We start from the raw sequence: 16067 nt of genomic DNA on the forward strand, positions 1-16067 counted from the left end.
TCTCACCACAAAACGCCCAATCTTGTTGGAGCAGGCAAAGAGACGAGGAGGGTGGGCATCCATCTTTTTGTCCTTCAGTCGTGGGGATGTGCGATAGGCCGCCTTTCCTCCCAGGGCCTCCCAGAAGCTGTCTGTGAGGGGAGGACAGGGCAGTGTCTGGCAGATGTCACCACCTCCCTTGCATTTCTCATCATAAACCAGGAAAACTCTGCTCAAGTCCAACCAAATCCCCACCCCCCACCTTAAATCCCCAGGAGTCAGAGAAGAGACCTGAGAGAATTAAAGGTGATGAAACAGACCAGAGAGGGCACACCTGACTGTAGGCACACAGCCAGGACTACTTCTAGCTTAAGACTGACAACCATACTACAGGGCAGGGATAATTATTCCCAGTCAACAAATGAGGTGATTGAGGCTCAGAGAAGTTAAGCAACTTGCTCAAGATCATACAGCTAGCAAGCAGTACAACCATCAAGAGCATGAATGTGGCAATTTTCAGAACTTAAAGTAATCAAGCACAGCTTGAGAGATCCCCAGCCACACATACACACACCCTTTTTTTCCTTGTTTATAATATTAATGGTCTAATGTTAATAATAAGGAGCTCTGGTAGCGTAGTGGTTACGAATCGGGCTGCAAACGTTAAGGTCAGCGGTTCGAAACTACCAGCCACTCCGCGGGAGAAAGATGAGGCTTTCTACTCCCGTAAGGATTTACACCCTCGGAAACCCTGTACAGGGTCGCTATGGGTCGGAACCGACTCGACGGCACTTAACAACAACAACAACAACAATGTTAATAATGGTAACATACGCTTAGTCCCGCTTTCTGTGGCTTCTGAAAGAGTAATCCCAAGGCAAACAAGCACCAGGACAGTTAAAACTTTTGATATGTTTATCAGGACACCTTGTGAATCGGTGTGAATGCTACAGTGTTAAGATTGTGGCCCACCTGCATATATAAATATTGCTTGCAAAAGATATTCCTGCAGACACTACTCCTTTTTATTGCAAATGTCCTGGGAGGCAGCTTCCTAACAATAAAGAAATTTCTCTTTGTTTATCTGACATGTTTGTGAATTGGACTCAATCAGGGCATTTGGTTCTAAGCTTCAGAGTTAACAATTTTGGCACCCAGATGTGGAGCCCCACCCTGACTCTTATCACTGGGTGCCTGGTTCTGGTGACACCAGTGAAGGAGAGATGGTGCACCCCTCCTGCAACAGAAATTGTTAATACACCCTTGACAAATATGCTGTTAATGCATTTTGTTAGCATCTCTTTTGTTTCTCTGGAACTGGTGATGGAGCAAACAGAGAAAAAGATTATCTCTGACCAGTTAAGTACATGCATCAATTGTTAGCTCCAGGATTATAAGTCCCCTGTAAAACCAAATGGGGCCTTGGGTTCCCTCCGAAGAACAGGTAGTAAGGCCCATAAGACAATCTAAGAATGGGTGAAAGTCCCCTGAAGAAAGTCCGACAAAAATGCTAATTTCCGAGAAGAAGACCAACTCTGGTCCACGGATAGTTGATAGTCCTGTAAAATGGCCGGGGAGCTGATCTGGAGGGTCAGCCAGAGACGTGGTCAGGCTGGCACCAAGGACTTGGCCCAGGAAATTTGTTTTTACTATAATGCTTTTCTGACTCTTTTTATCCTCTCTGAGGCTTTTCTATCAAGACTTTCATTCTAAACTCTATTACATTCTAAACTCCATTTGGAGGACTTGAGTATTTCACTTCTTGTTTCACATCAGGGGCACCAGAGACTCTAAATTGACCTGAGGGTCAATTCCTAGGACTAGCCAGTTTATAAAAGTCAAGTGTCTAGAAGTATTTGTCAGGCACCCTGACAACAGAGCAGACAGCAGTTTACCAAAGGCTACAGGAGTGCTTTCCAGATGCTCCAGCATTCGAGGAAAAGTGACGTTCAAGAGACTATGTAAGCAGGTTTTGCTGCAGTATAAACTGACAGATAAACTTAATTCTGGTTCTGGTTTCTATTGTGATTCATCATGCTGTTATAGAAACAACTATAATGTACGCTCTAATAAATTTTTTAATTGTCAAAGCTCATGAATGACCTGGTTTAGTCCTGTTTATGTAACTTTGATCTAAGTTTATTTGTGTGTGTGTGTGTGTGTGTGTTTATGTGTGTGTGTGAATGCCAGCTATGAAGTGATAATAGACAAGCATCCCAAATGAGACTTTTTAGATAGAATCCTATGGGGAAAAACAAAATAAAGTTTCCCTAAAATGCTGTGTGGCCACAATATCAATTGGGTTGATAATACCAGAATTAATGTATGAATAAAATCTGGGTTCCCATATGTCTGTTGCCTAGTATGGCATAAACTTGAATTCTAAGCTAGGTAAAATGTTTGTTTCATTCCATTCTGAGTTTGTTGCGTCTAAGCTTCTGTTTTTATAGCATGTTGAAGGACATAGCTAATGATCTTTGTAAGGCAATCTAAAAAATCTCAATTCTTGCTTATAGGGAAAAATCAATAAAATAAAACTGCTTCTTGTACCTGGCTTGATTCAAGGACAAATGAGTGCTTGCAGGTAAAAAAGGCTGACTATTGTAAAGAATTGATGAAGTGAATTCATTTTAATAAAGGTACATGTGTTTTTAACAACTTCAAATTCAAAAACTTTCTAAGTAACATATTAAAATATTAGAAGATGTGTTTTAGCTAAGAAAAAGGTTACTTTTAAATGGCCTGGTCACTTACAGACTGTTCCATAGAAAAAAAGATCTCTTTAAAAATTATTATTCATATATAATTAACACCTTTCTAAAGGAGTCCTGGTTTGGCACAGAAAGGATAAGCATTGGATTGCTAAGCAAAGGTTGCTGGTGTGATCTCACCAGTTATTCCTCAGAAACCTACAGAGGGTCAACTATGACTTGGGACCAACTGTTGTTGTTAAGTGCCGAGGAGTCAGTTCCGACTCATAGCGACCCTGTACAGGGTTTCCGAGGCTGTAAATCTTTACGGGAGCAGAAAGCCTCATCTTTCTCCCATGGAACAGCTGGTAGTTTCGAACTGCTGACCTTGAGGTTCACAGCCCCATTCATACCCACTACGCTACCAGAGCTCCTTTGGGACCAACTGGACAGCACTTAATTACAACAAGAACAACAGCAACAAAGTAGCAACTCACAAAATATGATTTTTTTTTTGCCTGCAAATGGTATTATTAAATTAGGACTATTTTTATTTTTGAGCTCAATTTCTTTTCACATGTGTGCTTATGAGTTGTTATTTTTAAACTAGAGAGATTATTTTAAAACTGTTATGTGGTATATATAACGTTTTTCAGAAAATAATGTTAATTTTTATATTTGCAGTTATTTCTGTCTAAAACTTTTTTTTTAACTGACTGGTTGGCTTTGCATTTCTTTTTCTATTGAGAAGCTGTAGGATAAGCACTGAACTGGAGTTTCGTCAGTTTAAACCCACCAGCTGCTCCTTGGAGACCCTAAACAGGGTCGCTATGAATTGGAACTGACTTAATGGCATTTAGTAACAAGAAGTAGTTTTAAGGCCATTCCCTCTGACAGAATATAGTCCAAGTGTAGATTCTCTATAAGAGGATCCCAACTGTTTGTTTAGTAATGAAAGCAGTCACAAATGTAACACTTCTGTTAAAAATTATTAATAGACACCTGACAAATATGCTCTGTTAGACCTGGTTAATGCATTTTGTTAGCATCTCTTTAGCTCCATCTGCTCTAGACCAATTCATCTCCAACTCAGAGGGACATCAGTGGCTATTAAACTTAACTTTACCCTGCTGGTCAGAAGTAGGTGAATGCATTAGAACTAGATATCTCATCACAAGATCACATGAGTAGAGACAAAAGCATTGGACTTTATACATTGCTTTTCATATGGTTGCTATAATGTTACTGTGTAACTGTTGTTATTGGTAAGTGCCTTGGAGGTGGTTCTACTCATAGTGGTCCTTATATAAGACTTCCGAAGCTGTGCATCTTTATGGCAGCAGAAAGCCTCGTCTTTCTCTCATGAAGTGGCTGGTGGGCTCAAACTGCCAACCTTGTGATTCCCAGTCTAGTGCTTACACCACATTACTACATGATATGAAATTTTACAAGTCTGTAATTTTAGCTTCTCTACATAGTTAAGGATTAGAGATATTGTCATGTTTTCAAAATAATAATCTATTTCTTTTTAAGAGTCATTCTCTCCTCCATACAGAGTATATACCACGAAATTCATCTGCCACCATGAAAGAATAATTGGAGTTATTACTAATATTTATAGTTATTGTGAATGGACTTTAGCCCCTGCTTTAAGAACATAACAATCTTCTAATGTGATCTTATTCCAAACTGACATTTCCTAAAAGGATCACTGAAAATTGGATGCTATAGTAATGCACGGTAAAGAAACTGAAGTGAAGTTTTGTCCTAAAACAAGCTGCCATCTGAAAAGAACAGTCAGCCTAAGAGTGACCACACCAACGTAAGTGTGATCAAAAGGTTTTTTCAATAAATCTGTAAACAAGAGGAAAAACGAGGAGAGTCTAAATTCAGAGGCATTTGGTCCACATGGGTACAGAAAATCTATCAGCCAGAGTGAGACCAGATTAAAAAAACAGTTTTAGAAAACCAGCTTACCATCTCCTGCTAAGACACAATCACTGCTGTTCATAATGTAAAAGAATGTGGTGTTTCAACATGACTGGCAATTCCAAATTACTCAAACACCAAATGGATCAAGTTTGGGTAGAACTACATAAGGTTAAAGTGGGAAAAGGTTTTTTTTGGACTAGATATTTCATTGCTCACCTCTTGGCTCCCCAGTTTTTCCTGACTGAGAGCTTTATTTGTTACTGTGTTGCTAATTCTTTTGGGCATTGTTATATATTGTGTTCAATGTGCCCATGTTTTAGCTCATACTGTGCAGCCACAAACCACACAATGTCCTGAGTAGATGGCAGGAAAGTGCTATTTCTTCCAATTTAAATACAGTGAGTCTTAATGCCTGTTAACAGCTGCCCAAAGTCTCAAAAGAGGGGTGGAATGCATGACTGTAGCCATTTTGAGAATTTAACAAGACAATGCCTGAGACGGCTCTCTCTCTCTCACTCACTCACACACACACACACATACACACACACACCCTTCTCCCATTGTTCTCTTAGGCCTGAAGCCTGGTCATTCTTTGTGTGGCTTCTGAAAGATTAACACCCACAACCCCACCCCACCCCCTCCATGCACACCACCAGGCCCCAGAAGAATTAACCCTTTTGACATGTTTATCAGGACAGCATCGGATCACCTTGTGAATTGTTGAGGATACCAGAGTGATAAGACTGTGGCTCATCTGGATGTATAAATATTGTTGCACAGAATATTTCTGGGGACACATGCCCTCTTTATTGCTGGTGTCTCAGGAGCCAGCTTCTTGATAATAAAGGCATTTCCCTTTCTTTGTGTATTTCACGTTTGTAAATTGGACTCCATTGCTCCAGCGCATCAGAACCAAACTTCAGAGGTAAAACCGGGATATGCCAGACTTGCTTGAACCCAACCCCTATATCCTTTCCACTATATCTGTTTGGTTCAAGATTATAACTATTAGTACCATGTGGCTATTTAAATGTAAATTAATTAAAATTAATTTTAAAATTCAGCGACTCAATCACTTGGTTTATATTGGTCACATTTCAAGTGCTGAAAAGCAATATATGGCTAAAATCTATTGTCACTGATAAGTCAATGACCCTACAAACAGAGTATAAGTGGTCCATCTAGTTTCCAAAGCTGTCATCTTTACAGAAACAGATTGCTACATCTTTCTCTACAGAGTGGCAGTTGCGTTCGAACCACAGACCTTTCGATTTGCAGTCAAATATTTAACCACAGCACCACCAGGGCCCCTTCACATATGTTGATGGCTACCAAATTGGACCTGGTAGATGTAAAACACATCCATCTTCATATAAGCTTCTACTGGGTCAGTTCCAACACTGTGATTGCATGTGTGACATAGAATAGTGCTCCATGGGGTTTCTTTCAATGGCTGACTTTTTGGAAGGAGGTATTTATACAAGAACTCAAACCTATGACTTTTCAGTTAGCAACAAATTCGTTAAATGTCTGCACCACTCAGGGTTCTCCTAGATCATTTCTTCCTCATTTCTGCTAAACATCAGGCTAGAGGGGATGTGCTCAAATTAACAGCAAGAAGACTAAGGACTGCTATAAAGACTAAGGACCTTATGTTCAGGAGATACAACAAGCCTGTGGCACTTCTGAACACAGAGATTCTAAACCCCTCTGCTACCCCAGCCCACAGTCTTTCCGGGCATCCTAGAACAGCCTTCCCTGCCTGTCCAGCCCCACATGGAGCTCTCCTTTTTCTAATTACTTCAGGTCACCTTCTCACTGACCACAGCCCTCAATTTAATCCACTAGGGGCAGACACTAAGGAGGGAAAGAACACAGAGCTTCACAGGGCAGAAGGAAACACAACAGCTGGGGCCCCAAGAAAGCAACAGGCCTTCCACCCCTGACTCCTACCTGGTTCACTGCCTTCTGTCACCTGCACAGGCTGGGCCCGCAGAACCCTGAGCAGCTCCTGAGCACCTGTCTTCTCAGCCTCACTGGCTCCTGTGCCCACCCACAGATAGGCGGCTGAGGGGGTTTTTAGGACAAAGGCATCATTGGAGTTCAGTGCACCAGCCTTAGGGATCACCTGAGAGAGACGGAACTCAATAAATCAGGAACCAGATAAAAAGCCCTCAGTCCCCTCCGCATGACCAAGGAGACCCTGCAGCAGGATTAGCTCTTAGGTGGGACCTTGGAGGAATACCCCACCAGAGCAGAGGGCACAGATTTTGAACACTGAAGCTCTAAGGTGACTCCCATGTACTGAGGCTAACCAAGAGGATTCTAAAATTCTGGATGGCATTAACAGAAGTTGAGATTCCAGAACAAAGAAGTGATAGTCTTGTTTTCCTCTTAGCTTCAATGACCATCCTGGAGGATTAGATCATGATCTGCACATTCCACCATGAAAATGATGGTAGGCACCAGGAACCATTTCCAGATGATTTAGAATGAACTACCTAGAAGGTAGTGTGCAAGGGGACCTCAGCATCTTTGAAACAGGGAGAAGTCTAAGACATACAGCTCTGCTGGTAGGGCAAGAAAACACAAAACTTCCTCACCCTAACAGAGATTGGCTCATGAAGCCCTAAAGGTTCAGGGAGGTCAATCCCTCACTGTGGTTCAGGCCTGGACATTACCTCAACGGCTCGGGTGGCTCCAGAACTGCTGGCGCGGACCTGGAAGAGGCGCGTGCTGGCAGGGGCAGTCTGCCCGCCATCCCGAGAAGTGCCACCCTTGTAGATAATCATGGGTTTCCCACCAAACAGGCTCATGAGGTGGGCAGGCTCCTTGCCTTGTACCACACGGCTCTGCATGGAGACAGGAAGTAGAGTCAGAAAGGAGGAGAAGGCATTACTCATTGGTGAGGTACTAGGCTCCACATCACCCCTGGCCAGTGTGTCTCAGGCTCCCACATCCCCCATATGAGGCCATCACACATTCTCTGTGGTTTGGGACATGAGACACATACACTGCTCAGGGATATAAGAGTTCCAGGAAGGCTGAAGACAGCACTATTGCCAGAGATCCCTTGAGTACTATCTGGTCTGTCCTTCCCATCCCCTGGGGACCTGTTTTCATGATCCTGAGTCTGGTTCAAGAACCTGGAAAGCCCATGTTTTCAAATATTCCCTTAAATGTAAGTACAGGAATAGTTCGTGGACATTCTTCTGAGATGGTGACGTCAGCCCTGGGGATGAAAGCCAGGGGAGGAGTCAGAGTCAAGCTTTCTAGACTTGGGGAGACCCCATCCTGGATCCCCGGGTAGTGGAAGGAAGGCCAAGAAGATCCACACCTGGATACATTATATCTACTCCTGTGCTGTGTGCCCACCTAGGTTCAGACAAGATTTGTGGCCCTGGCTAATGAAACAGAGACCCTCACCTTCCCACCTTGACCCACCACTGTCTGGGTCAAATCCCAGCTCCAGCTCCCCAGTGAGAACTTAGAGATGTGACTCAACATCTCAGGTTCCTCCTCTGTAAAACAGGCCCAAGAATGCTACTCACAAGGTGGCTGTTGGGATACAAAGAGGTAAGACATCAAACATTTCACTTACTGTCCTCCACCCTTAAGGGATACTATTAGCAGAAACAAAGGTCAAGGTTCTAACTCTGAATCCAAAATCTTGATCCATCCTACTCCAATGGTGGTATGGAAGAAGCAGAATTCTTGCCTTCTTCTCCTATGATCCATGACCCAGCTCTGCTGCCCTGCAGGGCTTCACATTATACAGCCAGAGTGACTATTTAAACCCATAAATACTGTCATACTCACCACTACAAAATTCCACACTGTTCTCAGAACAAATGTCAACATCTTCACTGTGATCTGACCTCTGGGTGTTCTGGCCTCTTGAGTATCTCTGTGGACTCATGTCATGGCACTTTCTCCCTCCCTGCAGTGCCCCACACTCTCTCCCACTGAAGGGCCCTTGTGTAGATAGTTCCTTCTGCCTTAAATGTGATTTCCCGCATTCTTGGTCTGGCCAGCTCCTACTCATCCTTTAGGCCCTAGATGAAGAGATCCTTTCCCACTAGAGCGTTCCCTAATTGGATGCTACCTGGGGTTTATGTACTACACCTGCATTCTGCCTGTCCTGCTACTCTCTGTCACTGAGTCTCATTTTCATTCACTGCATACAAGAGTGTGTGACTAGACATGTATGTATGGGCACGTTTGCTGAATGACTACAGCCCCCCTTGGTTATAAATTCTATTAGGCAGGGCAGTATCTTGAGTTCACTGCTGCAGTGTCAGGCACATGAAAGACCTAGGTTGCATGACCTGATAGTGGATGAATAGAAAGACAGATGGAGGGAGATGGATGGATGGATGGATGGATGGATAGATGGATGAATGGATGGATGGACAGATGAAGAGATGGATGGACAGACAGCTAACAAACAGACAAGGCTCAGAGAGGCAGTAGTGAGTCAGGCTCACCTGGACAGGTGTACCTCCAAGTTCCTCATCCAGCTGAGCAGTCAGAATAGCAGATGCAGCAACTTCATCCTGAGTAGACTGGGCACCCTGCCTAAAATAGGAAGTGATATTCAGCCTCTTCATTCCCAAGAACTGAGAAACTCTTAAATCTCCACATTACAGGTAATAAAACCCTAACACAGAAAGGGAAAGAGACTCTCTCTAGAGTAGCTAAAGCCAAGAAGCTAGCTAAAACCCCACACTTTCAGATTGTTTTTTTTCTTACATGGATCTGAGTATAGAGAATGGATTCACTTATCCTAAATGCCCCCCCACACACACATACACACACACTGGGGAATGAATGGGCAATCCCATCTTGCATAGCCCTGAGACTCAAGTCCAAGATGAGGAATGGTGGCCAGAGTAGAAAAGCAGTTCAGGGAACAGCAGTATGACAGGTGCCCATTTGTGGGAAAAGAAAGTGGATGTAACCTCATAGGGTCCAGGTAGAGAGCTCTGAAGGGATAGTCTCCAAAAGGTCAGTGGTGATTGCTCTGTGTAGTGGACTTTAGGAGATGCTGGCTGTTTACCCCATGTCAATTTTCCATAACCAATATGTTATCTGGTGTGGTGCTTCAATATAACTGAGAGGTTGGTGGCTCAAACTCACCAGCCACTCCTACATAGGGTCACTATGAGTCACAACCAACTCAATGGCACTTAACAACGACAAGATACACAATCTGAAAAATCAATGTGAGGGTGCAACAAATATCAAAAATGCCTTCTTTAGCATTTTGTTCCATGTTCATGTATTACCTGCTTTTAAATCTCTGAGGCTTTCAAGTTGAGAAACATTCTACAAAATAACTTGCCAACATCCTTCCAAAGTGTCAAGGTCAAGAACGAAAAGGCAAGCCTGAAGAATTGTCTTCAGTTGATTGCAGGAGACTAAGAGGGCATTATGACTAACTACAATGTGGACCTGGACTCAAACTAGACCAGGAAAGGAGCATGAGTGGAAAACTGGGAGCATTCAAATAAACTCCACAGACCAGGAAAGACGACTGTGTCCGTGTCAATTTCCAGGTTTGATCATTGTACTGTGGTTACTTAAGATCTTAACAAAGGAAAATTGTGCAATGGGTATAGGAAAGCTCTCCAAACTGTTTTGACATTTTCAGCAAGTCTCAAATTATTTCAAATAAGAAGTTTACAGGACAATAATCTAATAGGCAACAACAACAACAAAATCAGGTTAACGACTGTTTAACAAGAAAAATAAAAATGAAAAGTATACCAAAAGACCATTGAGTAAACTATGCATAAGACTGACAAACATCTAAAAGTCTGACAATAACAATACATTCTACTGATGAGGCTGTGGGCAGACAAGTGCGTGTGTGTGTGGGGGGGGGCGGACAGGGAATGCAACATGCTACAAACCCTATCAAGTGAAATTAGACACTATCTATCAGAAACAGATCAGTGTACTTACTCTTTGACCAATCCACTTCTGGGAACTTAACTTACAGATACTTCTGCACACACTCAAGGGCATTTGTTTAACGTTACTAATCACAGAATCTTGCAACAGGAAAAGTTTGGAATCAACTGAAGTATGTATCAACATGGAATTTGCTACATAAAGTACAGTATAGCCATGTAACACAATATGACGGTACATAAAAAAGTACGGCTATAAAATCATAGAAACTTTTATTAAGCAAAAATATCTAAACATAAGGTTATTATTTCTCAATATATCTCCCATCTAGATATATACACTTTTAAAGGCATTATTTCCATCTCTCTGACCATTTCCTGAAAAATTCTGCACTCTGCAATTTAAACCACATTAAAAATGGCAGTTTTGTCACCATTGAGAGACCCAAACCATCTTCCTTTTAAATATTCTTTGCACTTGGGGAACAAAAAGAAGTCTGAGGGGCAAGATCAGGGCTTTAGGGTGTATGGGATAAAGTTTCCAACAAAATTCTCACAGGATAGCCTTTGCTGACCTCAAAGAGTGAGCAAGTGGACTGGCATGTTAGAAAAAAAAGTTCCTCAGTTCAACTTTACTGGCTTCTTTTTTATCAATGCAGTTTTTAACTTTCTTAAAACTTCTTCGTTTTAAGCCCCTGTGGTCATATGTTCTCTGAAAAAAATCTGTCAAGATTGTTCCTTTGGAATCCCCAGAAAACACTGCTATAACCTTCCAAGTTGACCTTTCTGTCTTGAACTTAACTGGGCCAGCAGATGCCCTTGGAAGCTACTGTTTTGACCGGTCCTTTGTTTTAAAGGAACTCTAATGAGACTAAGGAGTCCTTGTGTGGTGATGTGAACTAATGCATCAGACTGCAAAGTCATTTGAACTGCAAGGTCGGTGGTTCAAGCTCACCAGCTGCTCTTTGGAAACCCTATACAGGGTCACTATGGGTCGGAATCGACTCGACAGCACTTAACAACAACAACAAATGAGACAAAGACAAGTGTATTGCTGAGAGAACTTGCCTGTGGGTGATTGCAAAAACATGTTTAAACATATTTTGTTTCTGCCTGGAATAAGCCCATACATACATGAACTGGAACCTTCATCTCATGCAGCTGTTTACAAGAATGAGGAAGCTCTCTATGTGCTTGCTCAAAGGATCTCCAGGAAGTATATTAAATGAAAAAAGCAAGACACTGGATACTATACATAGTGTAAGAACATGAGAAAACCAGGAATAATCATATTTGCTTATGTTTACATAAAGAATTACTAAAAAGGATAAAAGAAACTATTGAAAAGAGTCACCCATGGAGGAATAGGGGTTAATGAGTAGGTAGAATGGGGCAGGAGTGGGAAACAATTTCTCAATAAGTAACTTTTTATTCAGTATAAACTTTTGAACCATGTATCATCTATTTTAAAATAATTGAAAACAATTTTTTTTTTTTTAATTTTAGATTGTGAAGAGATCCATATGTTTCTCCCTAGTCACCACACCTCCTACCATGGACTTGTAACATTTGTGTAAGAATAATTCTAAAGTTGTTGTGAGAGAGAAAACACTGTGTTGCCCTGGCCCTGTGGACGGGAGTGTGGCTGTCCCACCTCAGACCCACACACCTTCAGACTTCCCTCAGAACTGCTCCCTCACTGTACCTCCCTCCCCATGTTGCCAGACTCATGGCCCAGTGAGTCCCACCCTTCACCCCCCTACCCCCCTCACACACCAGATGGCTCCTGGCCCTCACCAGTTGTAGATGATCTGTCCCTGGCGGCTGCCATGGCGGTAGTTGTACAGAATGATGTAGCTGTCACCACCGTAGAACTGCCCATACGTGGCAGGGTCCACAGGCACTTTGCTGGACCCTTCAATTCTCCAGATCTGCCAGGGCAAAGCCGGGTCAGTATCCATCCAGCACCCTCACCCCTCCTCTGAGGCCAGCGTGGACAAACTTTTGATCCATGACCTCACTCTGCTCTGGCTCAGACTACAGCTATACAGCTAAATGATTTGCCCAAATCACAGAGCCACTAAATGGCCAGGCTGGGATTCAAACCCTTGTCTCCTTCTCCACATCCTTATATCACACGGACTAGGACATACATAGTGAGTAATGCAGTAAGAGTAAGGAGCAAAGGGTCTGAGTCACCCAGACCTGGAACCTACCAGGCTTCCTCTGCCTTAAACATTTGTGATCTTGGACAACTTGTTTCACCTCTCTAAGTCTCAGTTTCATTATCTGAAAGATGGGGATAATAAGAATACCCATCTCAAGGGGTTTTTATGAGCATTGAATGAGATGGTTCATGAAAGTCTAGCACAGTGCCTAGCAAAAGGCAATACAGGAGGGGGCTTCAAACAGCTCGTGGGAAAATCCCATTATCTTGTCTTTCCAGTTCTCCACAAAGTTTTCGAAGGCCCCTCAAATTATTATTCTTATTGAAGTGTCTGCCATTATTCTTATTGGAGCACCTGGATTTGATAGGCAACTTGCAGAGGCAGGGTCATCCCTAGATAACCTCAGAATGACCCCTGCCGCCAGTCTTATTGGAAAGCTCTGGTAACAGTTTGGCAAAGTTACGAGGGACTGCACTGCCACCTAGTGGTTCTGCAGAGACATTGAGTCTCAGAATCTCTGGTATTTGAAAATTCCAAAGGATTATTTACTAATCTGTAGTGAATACTTTCACATGGGTTTTTACCACGTCTATTAAAGATAGAAACACAAGTGAAACTGTTCACTGCAGATTACTAAGTAGGCAGAAGTAAGCTTGGACTTACTTTGTTTATTCAATAATCCTCCCCATGACGAGTTGAAAATATTAAGCAAAACGAAAGAGCCTCAACCACCAAAACTGTGGCTCACACCTCAGAGAAACACCCTCAGGGAAGCAGGAGGTAACACCTGGCCAGAGTGCTAAGGAGGGAGCAGTAGTGAGGCTTGGGCCGCCTGCCCCCACGCCCCCCTCGTGCTCTCCCCCACCAGGCCTGGAGGTACCTGTTTCTGGCCTGTGCCATCATCATCCATGCCATGTTGGGCAGCCATGGAGGTGGATGTGTGCAGGGTGGCAGCATCGAAGGGCACCCGCTCCACATTGGCAATGTGGCTGGAGAGGTAGGCCAGGCCTAGGCCGTCTGTCTGGTCTGGGTCCCGCCAGTTCTTGAAGAACTGCTTGAACAATGGGGTCTCACCACCCTCGGGAAGAATCGAGACCTGGGAGGGAGAGAGGGAGGAGTAGAATGCATCAGAGCTTGAGCCTCCCTGAGGACAAAGGCCACCCTTAGATCCCCACACCAATCCATCCCCATCCAAACTCGGCCCATCCTTCAACTGGCCTTTAAGACTCACCTGGGTCTGCTTGGGGTAACCCATCTTGGAGATGAAGTCAGATGCTGTTTTGAGGGCTGCCTTCCTCTCCTCTGTGTTGGCCTGCCTGCCTATGGGCAGCAGAGAGAGGGTGATGGAGGGTTAGAGGCCTGTGATCATGGTCCAGGGACGTCTGCTCCTGGGCCCTAGATTTCCACACTGTTGAAAATCAAGTCTCACTCCTGCCACTTCTTAGATCACACAGTGAAAGCCAGCCAGACACCCCCAGAGCTGACTGGTTGTAGAGTTATGGGGGGTCCAGCTAGATGTCTTGGCTGAGGGCAACAACCACAATGGTCACAATCACAGCTGCATCTGTTTACTGAGGATGAGGATGGACTTGTGCTCAGAACTACACATAGGCTGTAGCAACAACCTTATGTGACAAAGAGTACACTACCTCCATTTTATCTATAAGGAAACATCGGGGCTTAGTTTAAGGGACTTGGCCAAGGCCATGCAACAAATGGGAAAACTGGGGTTAAGATTCTGTTCCCATCAATTCCAAAGCACTATATATTCAGGCCTCCCTCCTGTCCCTGGGTTGTCTGCCCATCCTGAGGAGACTGTCCCAACCATGAGCACCTTCCTGGGCCAAGCGGGCTTTCAGCCAGTCAGGGCCAGCCCTCAGTCCCAGGCTTCTTATGGACAGCTGGCCCAGGACCTGGGTGGACCAGTACCAGTAATAACAGCCATGAGCTCTCTCTCATTCTCTGCCCACCTGATATAGCCTTCCCTTTCTGACCTCTTCCCTGGACTAGCAGTAGAGCCATTAGGTGAGAAAGATCCTCAGAGAATGGCCAACATTTTCCAAAAGCATCCAACAACCAGTCCCCAAAACACTCCATAAGACTTCCATGGCCTCTTAAACAGAAACCAGATCATCCTCCTGGATAGTCCCTACATTAACAAAGTAAAGGCTCTGAAATGTCCTGCAAGGAACAAACCTGTTTAACATTATTTAACCCAGTGTTGTCCATGAACTTATTTGACCAGAAATTTTTTGTTTATATGACAACAATTAACCTCTCAGAGAACTGGTCTTATGACACACTTGGGAAACACTAGTTTTAGCCCAAACAGGAAATCAGCGATCCAAAGAAGGAACGCAAATTGTCCCAGATCACGCGGAGAGTCCACTGCTTTCCATTTAGAACTCCTCCCCTGCACTAGGGACCCTTGAACACACACACTCTACCCTCCCTGCTGAGCCGAGTGCCTGAAAGACACTACAGATTGAGCTGTGTCCCCTACCAGGAGATAACAAAGTCCAAATCCCAATACCCGCCATTGTGACCTTGCTTGGACATAGGGTCTTTGAAATGTTATCAATTATATTCATATGAGGTCATACTGGGGTAGGATGGGAACTAATCCAATTTGAGTGGATTCTTTACAAAACAGAAAAGGCATGCTGATACATAGAGAGGACTGTCTTTTGAAGATGGGGTTAGGCTGCAAGTCACGGGATGCCAGGGCTACCAGAAGCTGAGAGAGAAGACAAGAATGGCTCCCCTAGAGTCTTTGGTGAGAACATGGCCCTGCCCACACACTGAATTCAGTCTTCTAGCCTCCAGATCTGTGAGACACTACATTCCAGGTCCTAAAAGCCACCAGTGTGTGGTGCACTGTTGGGAAGCCCTAGGAAATGAATACACCACCCAAGTTCTGAAAGTTGGTTGGGAACCCCTGATCTCAGTACCTTTCCAGACAAAGATCTTCCCATCAGTGCCATGGTCCAAGATGAAGCAGTCCTCTGATCTGAGGGCCCCCTGGGCAAAGGGGTTCTCATCAGCCACGAGGGAGACCGACATGGTGCCCGCACCATTGGAGACCTAAAGGGAGAGGGAGAGAGAAGCCCAGTCCCTGAGTGACCGTCGTCACCTCCTTGTGGGATGTCCATCATCTCTGCCTGTCCAATGACTTCTCCATAAATGTTGTTGTTGTTACGTGCTGTCGAGTCAGCCACATAATCCTCTACCCCAAAGGACGCTTTTTTGAATAACACCTGGACTTTCTCACCCTCAAGTGCTAAGCCACATTTAGGCTTTCTTTTATCCTTTTCTGCTTTGTCAAGCTATATCTACTGACCCACTCTTGGTAGTCAGGGTAATGTAAGGTGCACACATTGGAA

At 43.9% G+C, this 16067-nt stretch overlaps 1 protein-coding gene across 1 annotated transcript in view; it reads right to left on the bottom strand.

Moving 5' to 3' along the window:
• The window catches only part of GSN (gelsolin), a 40939-nt gene that overhangs the window by 3916 nt on the left and 20956 nt on the right, over positions 1-16067 (bottom strand). Inside the window, exons 7-14 of the mRNA XM_006865722.1 lie at positions 15636-15768; positions 13916-14004; positions 13565-13780; positions 12314-12447; positions 9089-9179; positions 7283-7453; positions 6555-6729; positions 7-131 (exon numbers count right to left, since the gene is read on the bottom strand). Coding sequence (XP_006865784.1) covers positions 7-131; positions 6555-6729; positions 7283-7453; positions 9089-9179; positions 12314-12447; positions 13565-13780; positions 13916-14004; positions 15636-15768 — 1134 coding nt within the window. The remainder of the gene's footprint in view (positions 1-6; positions 132-6554; positions 6730-7282; positions 7454-9088; positions 9180-12313; positions 12448-13564; positions 13781-13915; positions 14005-15635; positions 15769-16067) is intronic.

The sequence above is a fragment of the Chrysochloris asiatica genome, unplaced genomic scaffold, assembly GCF_000296735.1.
Source record: "Chrysochloris asiatica unplaced genomic scaffold, ChrAsi1.0 scaffold00081, whole genome shotgun sequence".
Lineage (NCBI taxonomy): Eukaryota > Metazoa > Chordata > Mammalia > Afrosoricida > Chrysochloridae > Chrysochloris > Chrysochloris asiatica.